This window comes from Xylocopa sonorina, chromosome 8 (assembly GCF_050948175.1).
Source record: "Xylocopa sonorina isolate GNS202 chromosome 8, iyXylSono1_principal, whole genome shotgun sequence".
NCBI lineage: Eukaryota > Metazoa > Arthropoda > Insecta > Hymenoptera > Apidae > Xylocopa > Xylocopa sonorina.
In genome coordinates, this window is record NC_135200.1 from 8,539,109 (window position 1) to 8,554,736 (window position 15,628).

The 15,628-nt window shown below is 40.7% G+C and overlaps 1 protein-coding gene across 1 annotated transcript; it reads right to left on the reverse strand.

Moving 5' to 3' along the window:
- Window positions 1-1,045: 1,045 nt before the first annotated feature.
- LOC143426088 (proton-coupled amino acid transporter-like protein acs) lies at window positions 1,046-6,495 on the reverse strand. Its single transcript, XM_076899225.1, has 8 exons — window positions 6,399-6,495; window positions 5,969-6,085; window positions 4,987-5,259; window positions 4,136-4,220; window positions 3,550-3,822; window positions 2,050-2,228; window positions 1,803-1,972; window positions 1,046-1,677 (listed from the first exon to the last, which is right to left on the reverse strand). Exons 1-8 carry the CDS (start codon window positions 6,458-6,460, stop codon window positions 1,433-1,435), a joined length of 1,404 nt encoding a protein of 467 aa, XP_076755340.1. The 5' UTR covers window positions 6,461-6,495; the 3' UTR covers window positions 1,046-1,432.
- Between the last annotated feature and the right edge of the window lie 9,133 nt (window positions 6,496-15,628).

The following is a 15,628-nucleotide window of genomic DNA, read 5'->3' on the forward strand; positions in this document are numbered from 1 at the left end:
GGCATGAAAAAAAAATGACTTCGAACTATCTACTCGACGCCCTCGGTTCAACGATATTCTAGTTTCGAACTGCTTCTATCATTTGGTGAAATTAGGATTAAAGTTACAGTTAAAAAATTAGGATTCGCCATGGGAGAAATAGAAATTGAAAATGGTGTCGTTGACGGTCGAACAATTTGGTAATTTCGAAGGTAGTCCTTGGAATTTCTCAACGTCCACTCCCTTTCGAGTTAGTTGCTATTTTTTTTTTTCTTAATCTCGCGTTTTAATTTAACTAACTACGATGCTAATCTTACAGTTCGTCTACTTGACCCTTTACAAGTAATTAGTTAAGATACTTTCGGGTAAACAGTAATTTTTTTTTTTTTTTAGAAGTGCTTCCAGGCAGTGCGACTAAACTTAGCTAGATATTAATCTCTTGCGTAGGTAACAGTACTCGAGGACCACCCTCTTGCAGAGAAACGCGTGTGTTCCTAGATGGACGATATTTATTTAATCTATATTAACTCCTCCAACTCGGAAGGAAAGTATTATATCTTCGTGTCGTTTTCATCTCTTTTCAAGACCTTCGAGAAGCTTTTCAAGACCTCTCCAAGTCGATTTTTCCAGTCGTATCCTTTCATTTCAACCACAAAATGTTAAATTCGAAAATTCATGCATCTCGTGATTTCAATTTGAAACACAGTAATATAAAAATATGTTTCTCAGAGAGCTTCGAATATCAACGATCATTTATGTTTTCAACTTATATAAATACTTCTAGTTGAAGCAATCAGGATTAATCAAGTTTGGAAAATTTACATATACATAAAGGATACGACTGTACCTAAAGTACGATTCATTGGAATATTCCAAGAACTGTTATCGATGACCTCACCGAAGGAACAAATTCATCGAACAACAATTACCTAACAGTCTTCTGATGAATGAAATTTAACCCTGAATCGCGAGTTAGATCCTCAGGCTTCCCTCAGCGAGCACCCGTTCAAGTGAAACAAGAGCCCAAACGATTCAACGACCATCGACATCCGCGATTAATATCTCTGCCCAACACCGCACGATCGTCCATCCTAACAGAAAAACAATCTAAACTCGATCTAAATGCTCTAACAAATGGCGGCATCCACGCGGGACAAGAAGCATTTCCGGAATGCCTTCTGACTGCTGGCGACCGTCCCTAGGAGAGTCGCAGCAGTTGGTTTCTCATATTTTTTGTTTCTTTTTTTTTTAGGAGGTACCTGTCTACCTAAATTGGCGTCGCTCGTTAAGCTATTAAAACTGCGACGAAGCCGCGAGTCGCCTCCACTCTAAGCGCGAACAAGCGTGTTCGAGAACTGTTCGTCCCACTCTTCTTCGCCACCCTCTCTTCGCTTTCTTCGCCTCCTCTGCCTGCCTTCCTTCGATCGTTCCTGCCCAGAATCGCTCGCTCGCCTCACTTGAAGGACCGAATTATGTCGACGATGCTCACGTACGTGCCGATTACCAGGCCCAACAGGCCAAATATGATCAGACAGATGTTTTTCAGCAGCATGTACATGCATGGGCCGAAGTCTCTGTCAGGCCAGAGCACGCAGATCTCGATGATCGCTGGGAACGCGATGCCAAGGGCAGAGAGGCAGAGGGCGCCGAACAGGGATATGAAGAGGCCCAGTCTGGGCACGGTTATGGCCAGTGTAACTGAAAGAAAACCGTGTTCTTTTTCAAAAAGTGTAGAGACACGATCGCAAGTGTGATTTTTCAGAAGACTACTTAAAAATGGACGCGTATGTATTGATAAAGAAAAAGTCTGTCGACGAGCTTACAAGTGGCCAATGTGATGATAGTTCGACAAACGTATTCCCAGAAGATTTTTCTCTTGTGTATCTTCTGGTCCAGATACGTGTTCCAGATGATATCGACAGGAACGTATCCTTGGAGGGCGTGTGTGATGAAAATGGCGATCGCGAACATTATCTTGATGCTTTGAGCCATACTGTAAAGTGATCATCGTACGGTTTGTTAGGATTACACTTTTGATAGGTGAGATTTAATTAGGAAACGGTTGCTCACACTTCTTCCTTGGGTAAATTGAACGTGACGCTACCGCCAGCTTTGTCTCCGTATTTTATGTACCCGAAGAAGCCCATCAGAATGTACAGAGCGACTATCACCGTCATTCCTATGTTCAGGACACCGCAGTATCCCCCGAAATATTGTGGAGTCTTCATATTGTTCTCCAACGCGATAATCTGCGAAGAAAAATTACTTTTCTTACAACAAATTCTTGGAGAAATATTATTACATTTATACGTCTCCTTTAAAATTATCTAAAATTTAATTATTTAAAGTTCAAACAAATTTGAAGAGAATTTAAACTAAAATGTAAGTAATGTCCGCTAATAATTAAATCTTGGAGTGATCCAAAAAACGATAACTCTGCAAGCATAATCGATATTATGGAAATGAAAAAAAAAAAGAATAAAACTAAATTCGATAAAGAAGGGATATCAATGTTGGTCCGTGCAATTAAAAAGGATGCTGCGTTGCGAATTGATCGTTTGAGGAGCACTGGAATCTTCCGCGCGAGCTGAGAACAGTCATGTAGAAAGTAATAACAGGGATTGCATTGACGCACTGGCGACCTGATCACGGCAATCTCAAAGCTGCCCTGTAAGTGGCCAGTTATTTGTTTATTAACGATGCATCGGCGCCGTTGATCTATTCTAAGCGCAGGCTACTCGTTTCAGCCTAACAGCCATGGGGAATGATCGTCGAGGGCAAATGATAGATCGATCGAGGGTACGCAGGAGAGAGAGATTGGAAAACCAATCCAGTCGCCGCGATATTGTTCTAAATTGCGCCTCTCCATCTTTGCCGGAAATATTCCGCTCGCGTTCCTCTCGATCCTACGCACAATTCTATAGCTACAGCAACGAATTTCTCTACACATTTCCTACCTATTTAATTAATTTCAATTACACAAATTTGTCGATCTCTTTCAGAACGCAGATGAAGGGTTGGAAATTAATTTCAATAGTAGAGTAAAATTTCTAAGGCATATATAAAATGTAACGACTCAAGAGAAGAACATATAATTAATTACTCAATTACATAAAATCAATCTCTTTCAGAACGCAGATGAAGGATTGGAAATTAATTTCAATAGTAGAGTAAAATTTCTAAGGCATATATAAAATGTAACGACTCCAGAGAAGAACATATAATTAATTACTCAATTACATAAAATCAATCTCTTTCGAAACACAGATGAAGGGTTGGAAATTAATTTCAGTAGTAGAGTAAAATTTCTAAGGCGTACATAAAATGTAACGACTCGAGAGAAGAACACATAATTAATTACTCAATTACACAAAATCAATCCATTTCGAAACGCAGATGAAGGGTTGGCAATTAATTTCAGTGGAAGAGCAAAATTTCTAAGGCATAAAAAGCGTAATAAATCCAGAGAAGAACACGAATAAGGGAAGCTGAAGACCTAAATGACACTAAGACGAGTGGCACGAAGCGAAATGGAAAGTAACTAATTAAAAAAAAAGCAAAGGAACTCACCACACCGACAGCTTCCAGCGCGAATAGCGTCGTGCCAAAGTAGAGGGAGAAATTTCTCGCGGAACCAAACATCTCCCTCTCGCTGGGCGACGGTAGATCTTTAAACATGTACACCAGGATCATCGCTAGCCCGACGAACGTGATCAAGTTCGCCAGGGTGGAGAACGGCGCCAGTAACTTCAGGTTCCTAATGTAATTGATCAATATCAGCGGTAGCAACAAAATCAGCATGTGGATCTTAACATCCAACGGGTCCCAGTACTGATCCGCCACCTGCGTTTATCAACAGAAGAGCAGAGAACAAGAAACAACGATATCAATGGAACGTGTGTCTGTACTTTTATTATAAACGCATAAATTTCTTTTTTTTTTTTTATCATTTTCTCGACTTTGTAGGTTTTGTAGATTCGTTTCATTCGTTGATCGACTTGTTGGTCTTTTTTTCTTTCTTTCTTGTACGGTTTTCTTTTTTTTAATATTCGTGACAATGGTTTTTATTCGTTTGGAAGGGAAGATTCAAATTGGTTCCGTTTGTTAATTTTTTTGTTTTCGCGCTACGGAATGATCTATGGCGCCTGCTATTTACCTGCTTGATATTCGACGCTACAAATACGATATAAACGCAGCATATTCCCAATTGATACACAATCATGAACCCGTCTACGAGTCCTCTGCAAATATAATAGCAACTTTCATGTTACAGTTGAATTAGGTTGTCGAGCCGCTTGGTGACGTGATTTTTGTGCGTGCTTTGTGTGCTTGTGAGTTTGTCGAATCTTGCGAACGAGAGAAACAAACAGATTCATTTTTTTTTTAAATCAGAGACAGTGAATGATAATCGTTGTGGAATTGTTCAAAATTGTGTTTGGAATTTTTGTAAACAGTGATCGCGTTATATGGCAGATGAGATGAAGAGTTAGTTTCGCGTGCGAAGTGGAATCAATATCGAAAAATAATAGTCTTACAATTTTTTAAATTCCATTCGTCTCGAATTATCATCGCGATATTGCTTCTCAGAAAATTAACGAATGCAGAAACACGCTAAAATCATCATCGACACGTTTCGATTCCTCAATAATCGACATCAAACCTCAACCAATTTAAGTAGAATCAGTCAGCCATAGTCAGACAACAGTTGCTCCTATATATACCTGCCTTCTGCCAATTAGTTCAATTACCCAATTATTACTTTTCACACTCGAGTCGCTACTCTGAACACCGTCAAACCGCGTGCATTTGTTTATACTCATCGTTATTCATTTGTAAAACGAACGAACGAACACGTGGGCGAAACATCTCCCGGTTCTGAGTCTCGACAAAGTTTTTTTTAATGAAAACGCGAGAGTATTTCGAAGGTGAAGATATTCGTGCAGGTTCATGGAGTGTATGGATGGAGTGTATGTCTGTGCAGACGCGTGCAACGATTGGCGTACTTACGGTGCGTAGGGTGCGAACCATCGAACACAATCGGGCCCTTCCTCGAGAGCGTATTTCATGCTCAGCGGATAACTCAATATAGGAACTCTTAACCGTTTACACAGTCTGTACTGAGCCCTCACTAATACGTGCAAACAGTACGTGCACAACACCCCTATGATCACTGTGGCTATCACGCCAGTCACCAAACCGCTGTTGCAAAACGCGTTTGGCATCGCGAGGATCCCCGTCCCCAGACTTCCTTTCAGCAAGTGTATCAACGTTTCCGCGTTTCTGCAAAATTCAAATTCCCACAAATCGCAAGCATCTTCCTTGCATCGAACTTATTTTAATCGCGTTCACGCTATTTCATTGGATTTTTGTTCAATCAACGTGATATAATATATATTTTATTCTACTTTAGGATGAAATATCGTCTCGATCGTTAGTGTAATCTGTGGTAGGAATTTTTAGGAACACTTGCAAAGTAGGGTTCCTAATCTTCCTTGCATCGAACTTATTTTAATCGCGTTCACGCTATTTCATTGGATTTTTGTTCAATCAACGTGATATAATATATATTTTATTCTATTTTAGGATGAAATATCGTCCTAATCGTTAGTGTAATCGGTGGTAGGAATTTTTAGGAACACTTGCGAAGTAGGGTTCCTAATCTTCCTTGCATCGAACTTATTTTCATCACGTTTACGCTATTTCATTAGATTTTTCTTTAATCAACGTGATATAATATATATTTTATTCTACTTTAGGATGAAATATCGTCTCGATCGTTAGTGTAATCGGTGGTAGGAATTTTTAGGAACACTTGCGAAGTAAGATTCCTAATCTTCCTTGCATCGAACTTATTTTCATCACGTTTACGCTATTTCATTAGATTTTTCTTTAATCAACGTGATACAATATATATTTTCTTCTACTTTAGAATAAAATGTCGTTTCGATTTTTTGTGTGATCGGTGGTATGAATTTTGAGGAACACTTACGAAGTAGGGTTTGGCCTGTTTCGATGTTTGTGGGGGTCGTAGTCTTCTACATCTGCGGTCGGCGATATTGGGACATCCGATACGTTCAGACCACTTCCGGCGATTTCGTTATTAACTCTGCAACCGCATCAATTCGCAAATGTGATTCCCCTCCTCGATTTATCGATTTCCAACACGCTACCTCGGTTCTATCGTTATTGGATACGAACTCGAATGATCGTAAATAAGAAACTGTATCTACCCTTTGTACACCCAAATAATTTCTATGGATAGAGAATAGCAATAATCCAGAACCAGGAGGAAGCAATTAGAAACGAAATGAAAGCTCTTAACGATATGAAAAAAATGATAAATTCACGTAAAACCCTCTGATTTTTGATTGAACAAGTTCTCTTAAAGCAGAGAAACTGTTAAGTAGAATCAGACGTACTTGAACGGGCTGTCCGAACCGATCAGCTGCATGTTTATCGTCTCCTCCTTCGCGTTCTCCATTTTGTGCTTCTTGATTAGTCTTTGGTACCACTCTTCTGTATCCTCGACAAAAAGAACATTTATCAGATTGAATATATTCAGCGCCACGTTCAACTTCATCTACAGACATTCACGTACACGCTAATTACAAATTACAAATTTCCTCTGGTTAACACTTACTTTCATCCATCCAATCACGCTTCTCAATATCGACCAATACATTCGCACGCTTCTCAACATCGTGCGATACCCCGATCATTCTACATCCATCTCAACATCGTCTGATACATGCACAATTATTATTACAGCATTTACGCTAGCTTCTCGACCGCTGCGGTCGTCTGCCAGCGACCGCATATTTTTTTCTCCCATTTCGCAACGTGTCCTCCCCGCGTCAGCTGCTTGTCCACGATTCATCGGACGCGCAGAGTCGAGGAGGCATAGGAAAATCCCCAAGTAAACCGGTTCTCCACGCGAGACAACAACAGCGATGGAAACGGTGGAAACGCCGTGGAAACGTGCCGGTCCTTTGAACGGGGCGAGCACACACAATGGAAACGTATCAGGATCAAAGTCCTGACCCGGTGTCTGGCCCCTTTAAACCCACCGATCAATTGGCGGATGTGGAGCGAGCGAAGACGCGCGCGCGGATAAAAATGGCAATTCATCATCGCGAATCTGTTCGGTCCGCGGCGGCGCGCGTAGCTTTGCCACATTCTTTCGCGAACTGATTGCTCTTAATTATTGCATTGAGGTCAAACGTGCAGTTAACTTACTGAAGGTTAGATCGCGAACGCGTGTACCCGCTTGTACGTCTCCGCGCGACCGATTCATCCGCGTCGCAGCGTTTCGAAGGCGACGGAGGGCGAGCTTAAGGTAGCATGAGCGTCGAGGGGTGCACAGTCTTTTAGAGAGGTCTTACGAGAACTTTCAATGGTGAGCGAGGATGTTATATGGATTTCTTTTAAAAATTTGTTTTTTTTTTATTGCAATATTATGTTGAAATTTTTTTTTTATAATGAAAAGAGTTGTTTCGTGTAAGGTTTAGGAAGGTTTTTATATTGAAAGAGACCCGTTTTTGGGTTAATCAGAGGATGATTTTGTGGTTCTTCTGTCGTTGGTTATTAATTGTAGAGGTAGTAGGGTTTGGGTGAGAAATACGTGACCTACTTTACCTTCCGAGTAATTAATTTGTGATACGACACGTTTAACTACTTTCTTGAATTTTGTTCTAGGTTTGAGTGTGGTAATTTAAGAGAACTGTTAAACACGTGTCGACTGAATGCAATGAATGAGGCAAACTTGTGACTTAAATTGCAACTATTAGGCTCCTACTCTAGTGCGTTTCCTCTTTTATTTTTGTAATTCAGCACTGTGCTTTTTCAATGATAATAGTCTTTTTTATAAACTCTATTAGTATTTAGCGGAAAAGAAGCAAAGAGACAGAAAATGGAGCGAACCAGTTCGTCTGAGACATCAAAACTTGAATCGATTCTTCGAAACGCGAAAACATTCAGAAATAAGGAAATCATTATCTAATTAGAGCACAGAATGGAGGCTAAAATGCTTGGACTGATGCAGGACTTCCCTTTGATTGAATAATGATCATTCGTAGACAGATAATGGCACCGTTGAAAGCCATCACGAACGAGCGTCTGGACATCTCTCTAAGAAACAACGAAACACGTTTCCCAAATTTCTACCAACCACAGAGAAGCTACAAAAATCGTGCACCTCTAAACAAATTTATCACGCGTAACAACTTGAATAACTCGAATGTTTCATAGAAAATGTCGACAAAATTCTGCTCAATATTTTCATCTAGGAATAGTACAAAAATAAGAAAAAGAAATGCAACTAATTCTTTCGCAAAATTGCTAACGCACGACGATAGATTATTGCTTTGGTATACAGCAGAGGGTAATAATTAATTAGGTGGAAAAAAGTCGACGACGATAAGATGAATGGGAAGAGAAGCTCGTCAGACGATGGACAAGCCTCGTCTCTTCCACTGAACCTTGACACAGCCACCTCTAGCGTGGTAACTATAAATTTGGCACTGGTTAATATGTGTCAATGGTACTTATTATCGCGTACGATAGCCACGACCGGCTGGTTAACAATTTCATTTGGTCATTGCGTTGACATTATGCTCTGGTTGTTAACGTCCAGCCTGCGAACGTTCGCATCGAAAAAATTCGTATCTCGTATATATCATCTACTTTTAAATCTGCTATTAAATTCGAAGAATAAAAAAAAGCTAAGAGGAATAAACAGAGAGTTATTAATAAAAAGTATAAGATACTTTTGAAAAGTATAAGATAAAAGTGTCTTACGCTTTTGATTAAGGAAAGGAGAGGAGAGCAGAATGGAACCACGGTTATCGCATTCGAAGAGCAACTTTCCAGAGAAGCGTATCAATTTTCAATCCGCTGATTAGCGTCGATCGACGCTAATTGATTCCGTCCGCGTCCGGCCTCGACTCAGCTCGTTTTTATGCCTATGAAAGACTGTCGCGAGCGACGCGATCCCAGGATCCGAAAGCAGAGCCACACGAGAAAACAATTAGATTGAAATCGTGCCGGGCAATTAAGTTACGCAATCAGAAACGGGACGATTTAGCGTCGACTCGTGGAACGTCGCGACAAGTTCAAGCTTATCGACGTTACGATCGCACGCGTATACCCTCGATTTTCCCTCTCATCGATTCGAATCGATGGAACGATGGTAAACAAAAGAATATGCATCTACAATTAAACATATGTACATATATATAACGCTTTATATACTTTTATAACACGGTTTTCTTTATATAACGTAGAGCTAAACTCGCAACACCTATTTCTCTGAGGATATATCGTTGTAAAAACTTAGATTTAATTTCGAAAAAAAATGGCATTCTTCTCAATTTGAGTATAACAATGATTAATATCGAATATATAGATTGATTATGCTCACCTTCCGAGTTGCAAACAAGTTTGCTTCTTTCTTAAGAATCGTCGACGTTTACTGACTTCCGTTAGTGGTGGCTGATTTCTCCTGTAAAAAACGAAAATGATAATCAGTAGAGAGAAATAGCGTTTCGCATTCATCATCGATGCAATATTTTAACAATTCTCCTCTGTAACGTGGTATTCGTTCACGAGCTAAATTTAACGTTACTTTAATCGAATCGCGCGCATCTGCAGCTGACACTATCAGTTTATACTTAAATCCGCGCAGCCTCAAACGTACCAATCCCCAACTTTCCCTGGACACACGCAAATAAACAAATCATATCTCTAATCCAAATATTCTAGTTCATCCTCTAGAATCTTGGCCCACTGACTATTTCAAGCAGTGTAGTTTGGCCCGGATGACAACTTTAACTCGATAAACATCTCAAGCATTCCTCCACCATTCTAAAAACATGGCGTTCAACGAAATATCGGTAGTTATCGATCGATTATCGAGTAAAAGGAGTAAAAAAAAAATACCATACTTTGTATTCCTCCCTTTTTCAATGGAAACTTATAATCCTTTCTCTGTTTTAGATCGCAACTGAGGGGTTGAAGGGGGGAATTCGTGAAAAGAAAATGGCATCACCCTTTGGCTACTTGAGCTACGCCCTAAGCGTGGAACGCAGTGTGCAAAGCAGCTTAAGTATAGTAATCGATCTCCTAATTCTTAACTTCCTCAGAGCGCATTAGGGGAACGCGACGACCGGCTGGTGAACGTGCACAGCCCCGAAACAATGTCACTGAGGATATATATTTACGCATCTGCTAATTTTAGACAATTGTTCCGCCACCTGATGGGACCACCTGTCGTCCGAGCTTTTCCAAAAATTCATCGAACCTCCAAGGTTCCAAACTTCCTATCTTTATCGATTTTCAATAAAATGAAGAAAAGACGATTTGATTGCTAAATACCACATCATAGGAATCTTCTGGTTCTTTCAGTCTATTTACTGGCTTTTTCTGGATGCAAAGTAGCTACGAAAAATATTTGCCAATTATTGTTGGACTGTAGAAATTCGATTCGGTGAGAATGAAGTGCAGGAACTGGTTGACACGAGACTCGATGGACTATGCGAGTACGCGTCATCGTGGATACTTGTTAATGTCAAGTTCGAAATGTGTTCGCGAGCTTTCGAAAATTTGTGAATGGCTGTTCGAATCCAATATCAATTTTTATATATTGATGTATATAGAATAATTGAAAGAAGAGTTAGCAAACGTTTTCGCCAATAATAAGAACTGAATTTACAATTAATTTTTCAATATCTTCTAAAACATAAACTTGTATAAAAAAAAAAATTATGAAACACACGTGGTGGAACTTTTCGAATGCACACTATCTTGCAAACTCAGTAAAGTAAATAAGTGTTTATTAAGATCGATAAGGGTGCGCTTATGTAATAGTTGAACCGTTTGCCCATTCCAATTAACGAGACAGCGTATCATTTTAAAAATAATCGTATCCCAGCTAAATTAGTAACGTGATTAACAGAAGGATCTCTGTAAACCGTGGTTCGTCGATTATTTACAGAAAAATTTGATCACCAGTATCTATGGGGAGTTGAAACGAAAAGGGTACGAGGCATTCCACTTTACGTTCATCTGCGACGAATTGGCATAAATCTTAGAAGTTGTAATAGGCTGTACGAAACACAATTGCAACTTGAACTCGATGCAAATTCGTGCATTACCAATCAATTACGGTTTATAACGTTTTTATTGGGCAGCTAAGCCTGTGCTCCACCAGCTCCCTGTCATCGCGCGATGCTACTGGTACTCCATTCTATTTAAGATTCCATTTAATAACGACGAATCATCCGTCTGATTCTCTGCGCACTATTTTTATTTCTCTGCTCTCACTCGTTCCCGTTCGCATTCACGTACGATTCGTCGATTTCGCTCTCGCGCAAATCTTGCGAATCGCTATTTGGACCCGCGGGTAGAAGCGTCTTGGCTGTTGTCAGACAGCGTCGATCTCAGAAGTGCGAGATGGGCTACGAGGAAATCGATTCGAACGATTTCATCTATTCTTCAAAACAGAATAAATCTTCGACTGACTACCAAATTTTCAATTCTACACTAAAGAATCTCTCTGTGTTTCTTGAAAAGAAATTTCTTCTGCCTTGACTTATCGACCAAGAATTTCTCTTTCTGGAGAATCCGAAATCGAGAAATGTCTCGAAATAGAAAGAGGAATTACATGAAGCGTAACAAGATCGAATCCCTCGAGGGACAGCAGCAGATGTTCGCGATCTTCAATTCCCATCGACGTGAAACGTGTCGCAAATACCTCGAGGGACGACGATTGCTGTGGTCAACGCGACGAACCGTCTCGCACTTTGACACGGCAAAGAAAACGCAGCCACGAAATGGAAGAAAGCCGCGTGAAATTGAGGAACAGGGTCATTAGAGATTCCGTCGCGCGGAAGGGTGGACAATGACGGAGTCGTTCGTCTAGACTTACCAGATTAAACACATCCGCAAGGCCGAGGGAAACCGAAATTCGCTCGAACAAGCCAGACGCGGCGCGGTTCCTTCGACAGTGGGACCCTCGTAACGTAAATGCGGCCGACCCGGAGGATGTCTAGCGACTGGGCCTTGTTAAACCGCGGAACAATTTCAATTTCCAACGGGCAACCCGATCCGTGGACTCTGCGTCACGTGACGAACGTTAGAATCTACGCCTCCGACGCGGCCAACAGCGTCACGAGGGATCCAGAAAGCGGTCCGTGCGTGGATCATCGTGGTGGCAGTCCGTCGATCGTCACGGGACAGAGAGCTTTCGCATGGATCGCAAGGTGCTTCTCGAAATCTCTCGTTTCAGATGAGATGAAATCACAAACTTTCAGATGGTTGGAGTTTTGCGTGAGGTCAATCGCTTATGGTTTCAGCTTTGGATTTTAAAGTTTGCAATTTCAGCGATTTTGCTGTTTGAGCTTTGCTGCTTAAAGTTTGGAATTCGAGCAATTTTGGACCTTTGATATTTATATTGAGCTTTGCAGTTTAATTGCAAGGGCGACGCGGTGCTTTACGAAATGTTTCGTTTCAGATGAAATCACAAGCTTTCAGATGGTTGGGGTTTTGCGTGAGTTGTTAGAGCTTAGCCCTTTCGATCTCTTGTGGTTTGAGCTTTGGATTTTAAAGTTTGGAATCTTAGATTCTAAAGCTTCGAGAATTTGATGAATTGTGAATCCTTTGTAGGAGCTTGATCAGCTTTATCGTAAACTACAATCCTTTAAATGACCACGTATCCAACGTTTTTTGGCATCGTTTCCTCAAATTTTCAAGGATGCACAGAAAAGGAGAGCAGCTTATATGAATTTGGCGACGCAAGTAGTATAAATACCCATTAAAGTCAAGTTTGGGAAGGAACACATCGATTGACCCACAATGAGAACCGTGATCGTGCCATCAATAACCCAGAAATGCAAACGGTTGCCATTAACCAAGTATAACAAGCGCAGAGAACAAGCGTGCAGCCAATGCGTGCAGAATGTACATGAAATAGAAAAAGAGAGGACACTAAAAACATACAAACTAAATTGTGAAACGAATCTCTGTTCAAAGTCAGTCTTCCTTAATCGTTCCTCTAGGAGTATTCATATAGATTCGCATAAACGACCACGGTTCGATCGCAAACAGATAATCGAGGAACATTTTATGCATTGTATTATGAGACACGGTACGCGTAATCTCAGTTTGGCATAAACGTTATCGCTGAACTGATTGACAAATGAAGAAAACAGCGCGTTTTCACGGTTGATGATTATCTCTGAATGATAACGACGACGATAGGACGCGAGTCTGCTGTCGTTGCTTTTATTCGTGTACACGCGTGGATAGCTGATAAAGAAATCGAGCAGAACGTGGGGTGCACGAATCAGCACGCGGGTTTAAAAGGGAATATATCGATCGTTGAAGGTACCATGCACGTATACGTGTATGCTACGCGATACCAGGTATTACTCGGTTACTCGATAGGCTTATAGCGACCTTCTTTGGATTATTAATCCTCCTCTCGATTATGATTTTTGGCAATTAATTTATTGTAAACATTTTTCATTCGAATCTTCTACTTTTGAAATGACGACAAAAATACGAAGGAGTTATTGAACATTTTTTTAGAACTTGGACAGTATATCATTTTTGTAAATGTGTTTCTAATGGCATAGATGAAGGGTGGAAAGTGAAAGGGAGTATGGAATATTATATAAGATACGAGGTGAATACGACTTAACGCGATGTACCTTCAGACGAAGCTAATGAAACGCGAAGCTCTCATTCTTAATGGATCATCGCTCCAATTCGACACTTTATCCCTTTCATTGTTCCAAACTATTAGAGAACCACGCTTTCAGAAGTCTTTCAGAAGACACAATTACGTAAGTAGAACACAATGAATGCACAGTGTACACATTCGTAGAATTCAAGAACAACCAGAGTGCTCCAATTCGGAGTATCGACAACCCTCCTATAGCTCCGCGTTACATAACGAATTAACCGCCCCTGAAGATTACACTGACACCAAGAAACCAGCTTAAGGATTAAACGAAATCAGTGTGCGTCCATCAGAATATCCACTTCAAAAGAAATCACACCTGAACCACGTTGAACATCCACGATATCTTTCCAGTATCCTCATCCATCAGCCTCCCCCATCATTCCATATTATTTATCCTCATCATCCACCATTCGCAATGAGTTTAAAATTTTAAAATGACTCTGTCACGTTCCAATCCAGAGCTCGTGTCAAATTCCCCTCCTTCTCTCACGTTTTCGCGCACAACCCTTGTCACACTGCACCCCAAGCACATTGGGTGCAGTGTGACGCAACGCAGCCTACACTCACCAGCATAAAAACCCACAATTATACTTCTATTTCACTTGCCTCTTAACTTTCGACTTCGACATTCGAGTCTCTACCCTTAAATCGGTTCTCCAACTCTTCTTTACCTCGACGCAATGCACAACTGCTCCAACAAGGGGTTCACACTCGAGGATCCTCTGGTACAGACCATTGCATACGGTTCAGAGTGCTCACAGGCACAAGCAGAGATCACTTAAACGGTCAACCGCTTAGCTACCCCTCTGAACAGTACAAACACCAACGCTCACTCCAGGCAAACTGTCTCGAACAAGTTCCAAGGGGGTTGAGCTACTCACTTTGCTTCCGTTTTCGTGAAAGGGGTTGGCCTCGTGCTAAGCCTTCGAGCAGGAACACGAGGACACGTGCGCGGTCTGCACACGCACGGTTGAACCCCGTATCGACATGGGGTCCCCTGGACACGTGCGACGACGGACTGTCCTCGTCGGGGTTGCCTCGAGGTGTGCGAGGCCAGCCACCTCGCTGGCGATCCATACGTGGTGAGCACCGGGTCCAATGGCGTCTGCGTCGAAACCCACCACCGTGAACTTTCACCTACGCTCCCTGTGCTATAAGCTGCGAACGATTTTCGCTGTTCAAGGTCTGCTATAGCAACGATTCGCGAATTTCTTTCGTCGTGGGTGAAAAACAGTTTCTTTGAGAAATTGATATAGATTTAGAAGTGGGAATTTTGTTAAAAATTGCGATGAGATATTGAAACTTGCGATGGTCTTGGATCATGTAAATGATGGACTGTTAATTATGAGTTTTCTATCCGTTTCGTTAAATTCACTTAAAATTTTGTACTATTAATATGTTATACTCTCTGGTAGGAAAATTATTTTCTTTTTGTGAATACTGGTTTTGAAATAAGAGTTCTGTGTAGTTAGAGATGCAAAGGAGATTGAATTGAAGTTAAAGAATTATTTTAGAATAGTACAATGGGAATTGGTAGAATGATTAAATGAGGAAGAAGCTTTGAATGAAACTTACGCTTAACTGAGATTTAGGATTGAGAGTTTTCAAAGTGCAAAGACTTAAGAATTCCTTTTATCATAACAAATTTATCCGTAACTACAACTGATAATATCCCTCGTAATAAAGTAACGATAGATAACGAAAGGGATTTCCTGGTAATTTCCAGCAATACTCATTCTCCGCCATCATCAATTTATCCAAGCAAGGCGTACCAAGTACGCCCTACGTTATTATCACGTAAAAAAAGAAAAAAAACACGTGTTAGTTTTAGATTCATCTTACGCAAATAAATAATTTAGTAACGTAGTACTTAAAAAACCGAAGGATTTTGCTCTTCCTCGATTACTA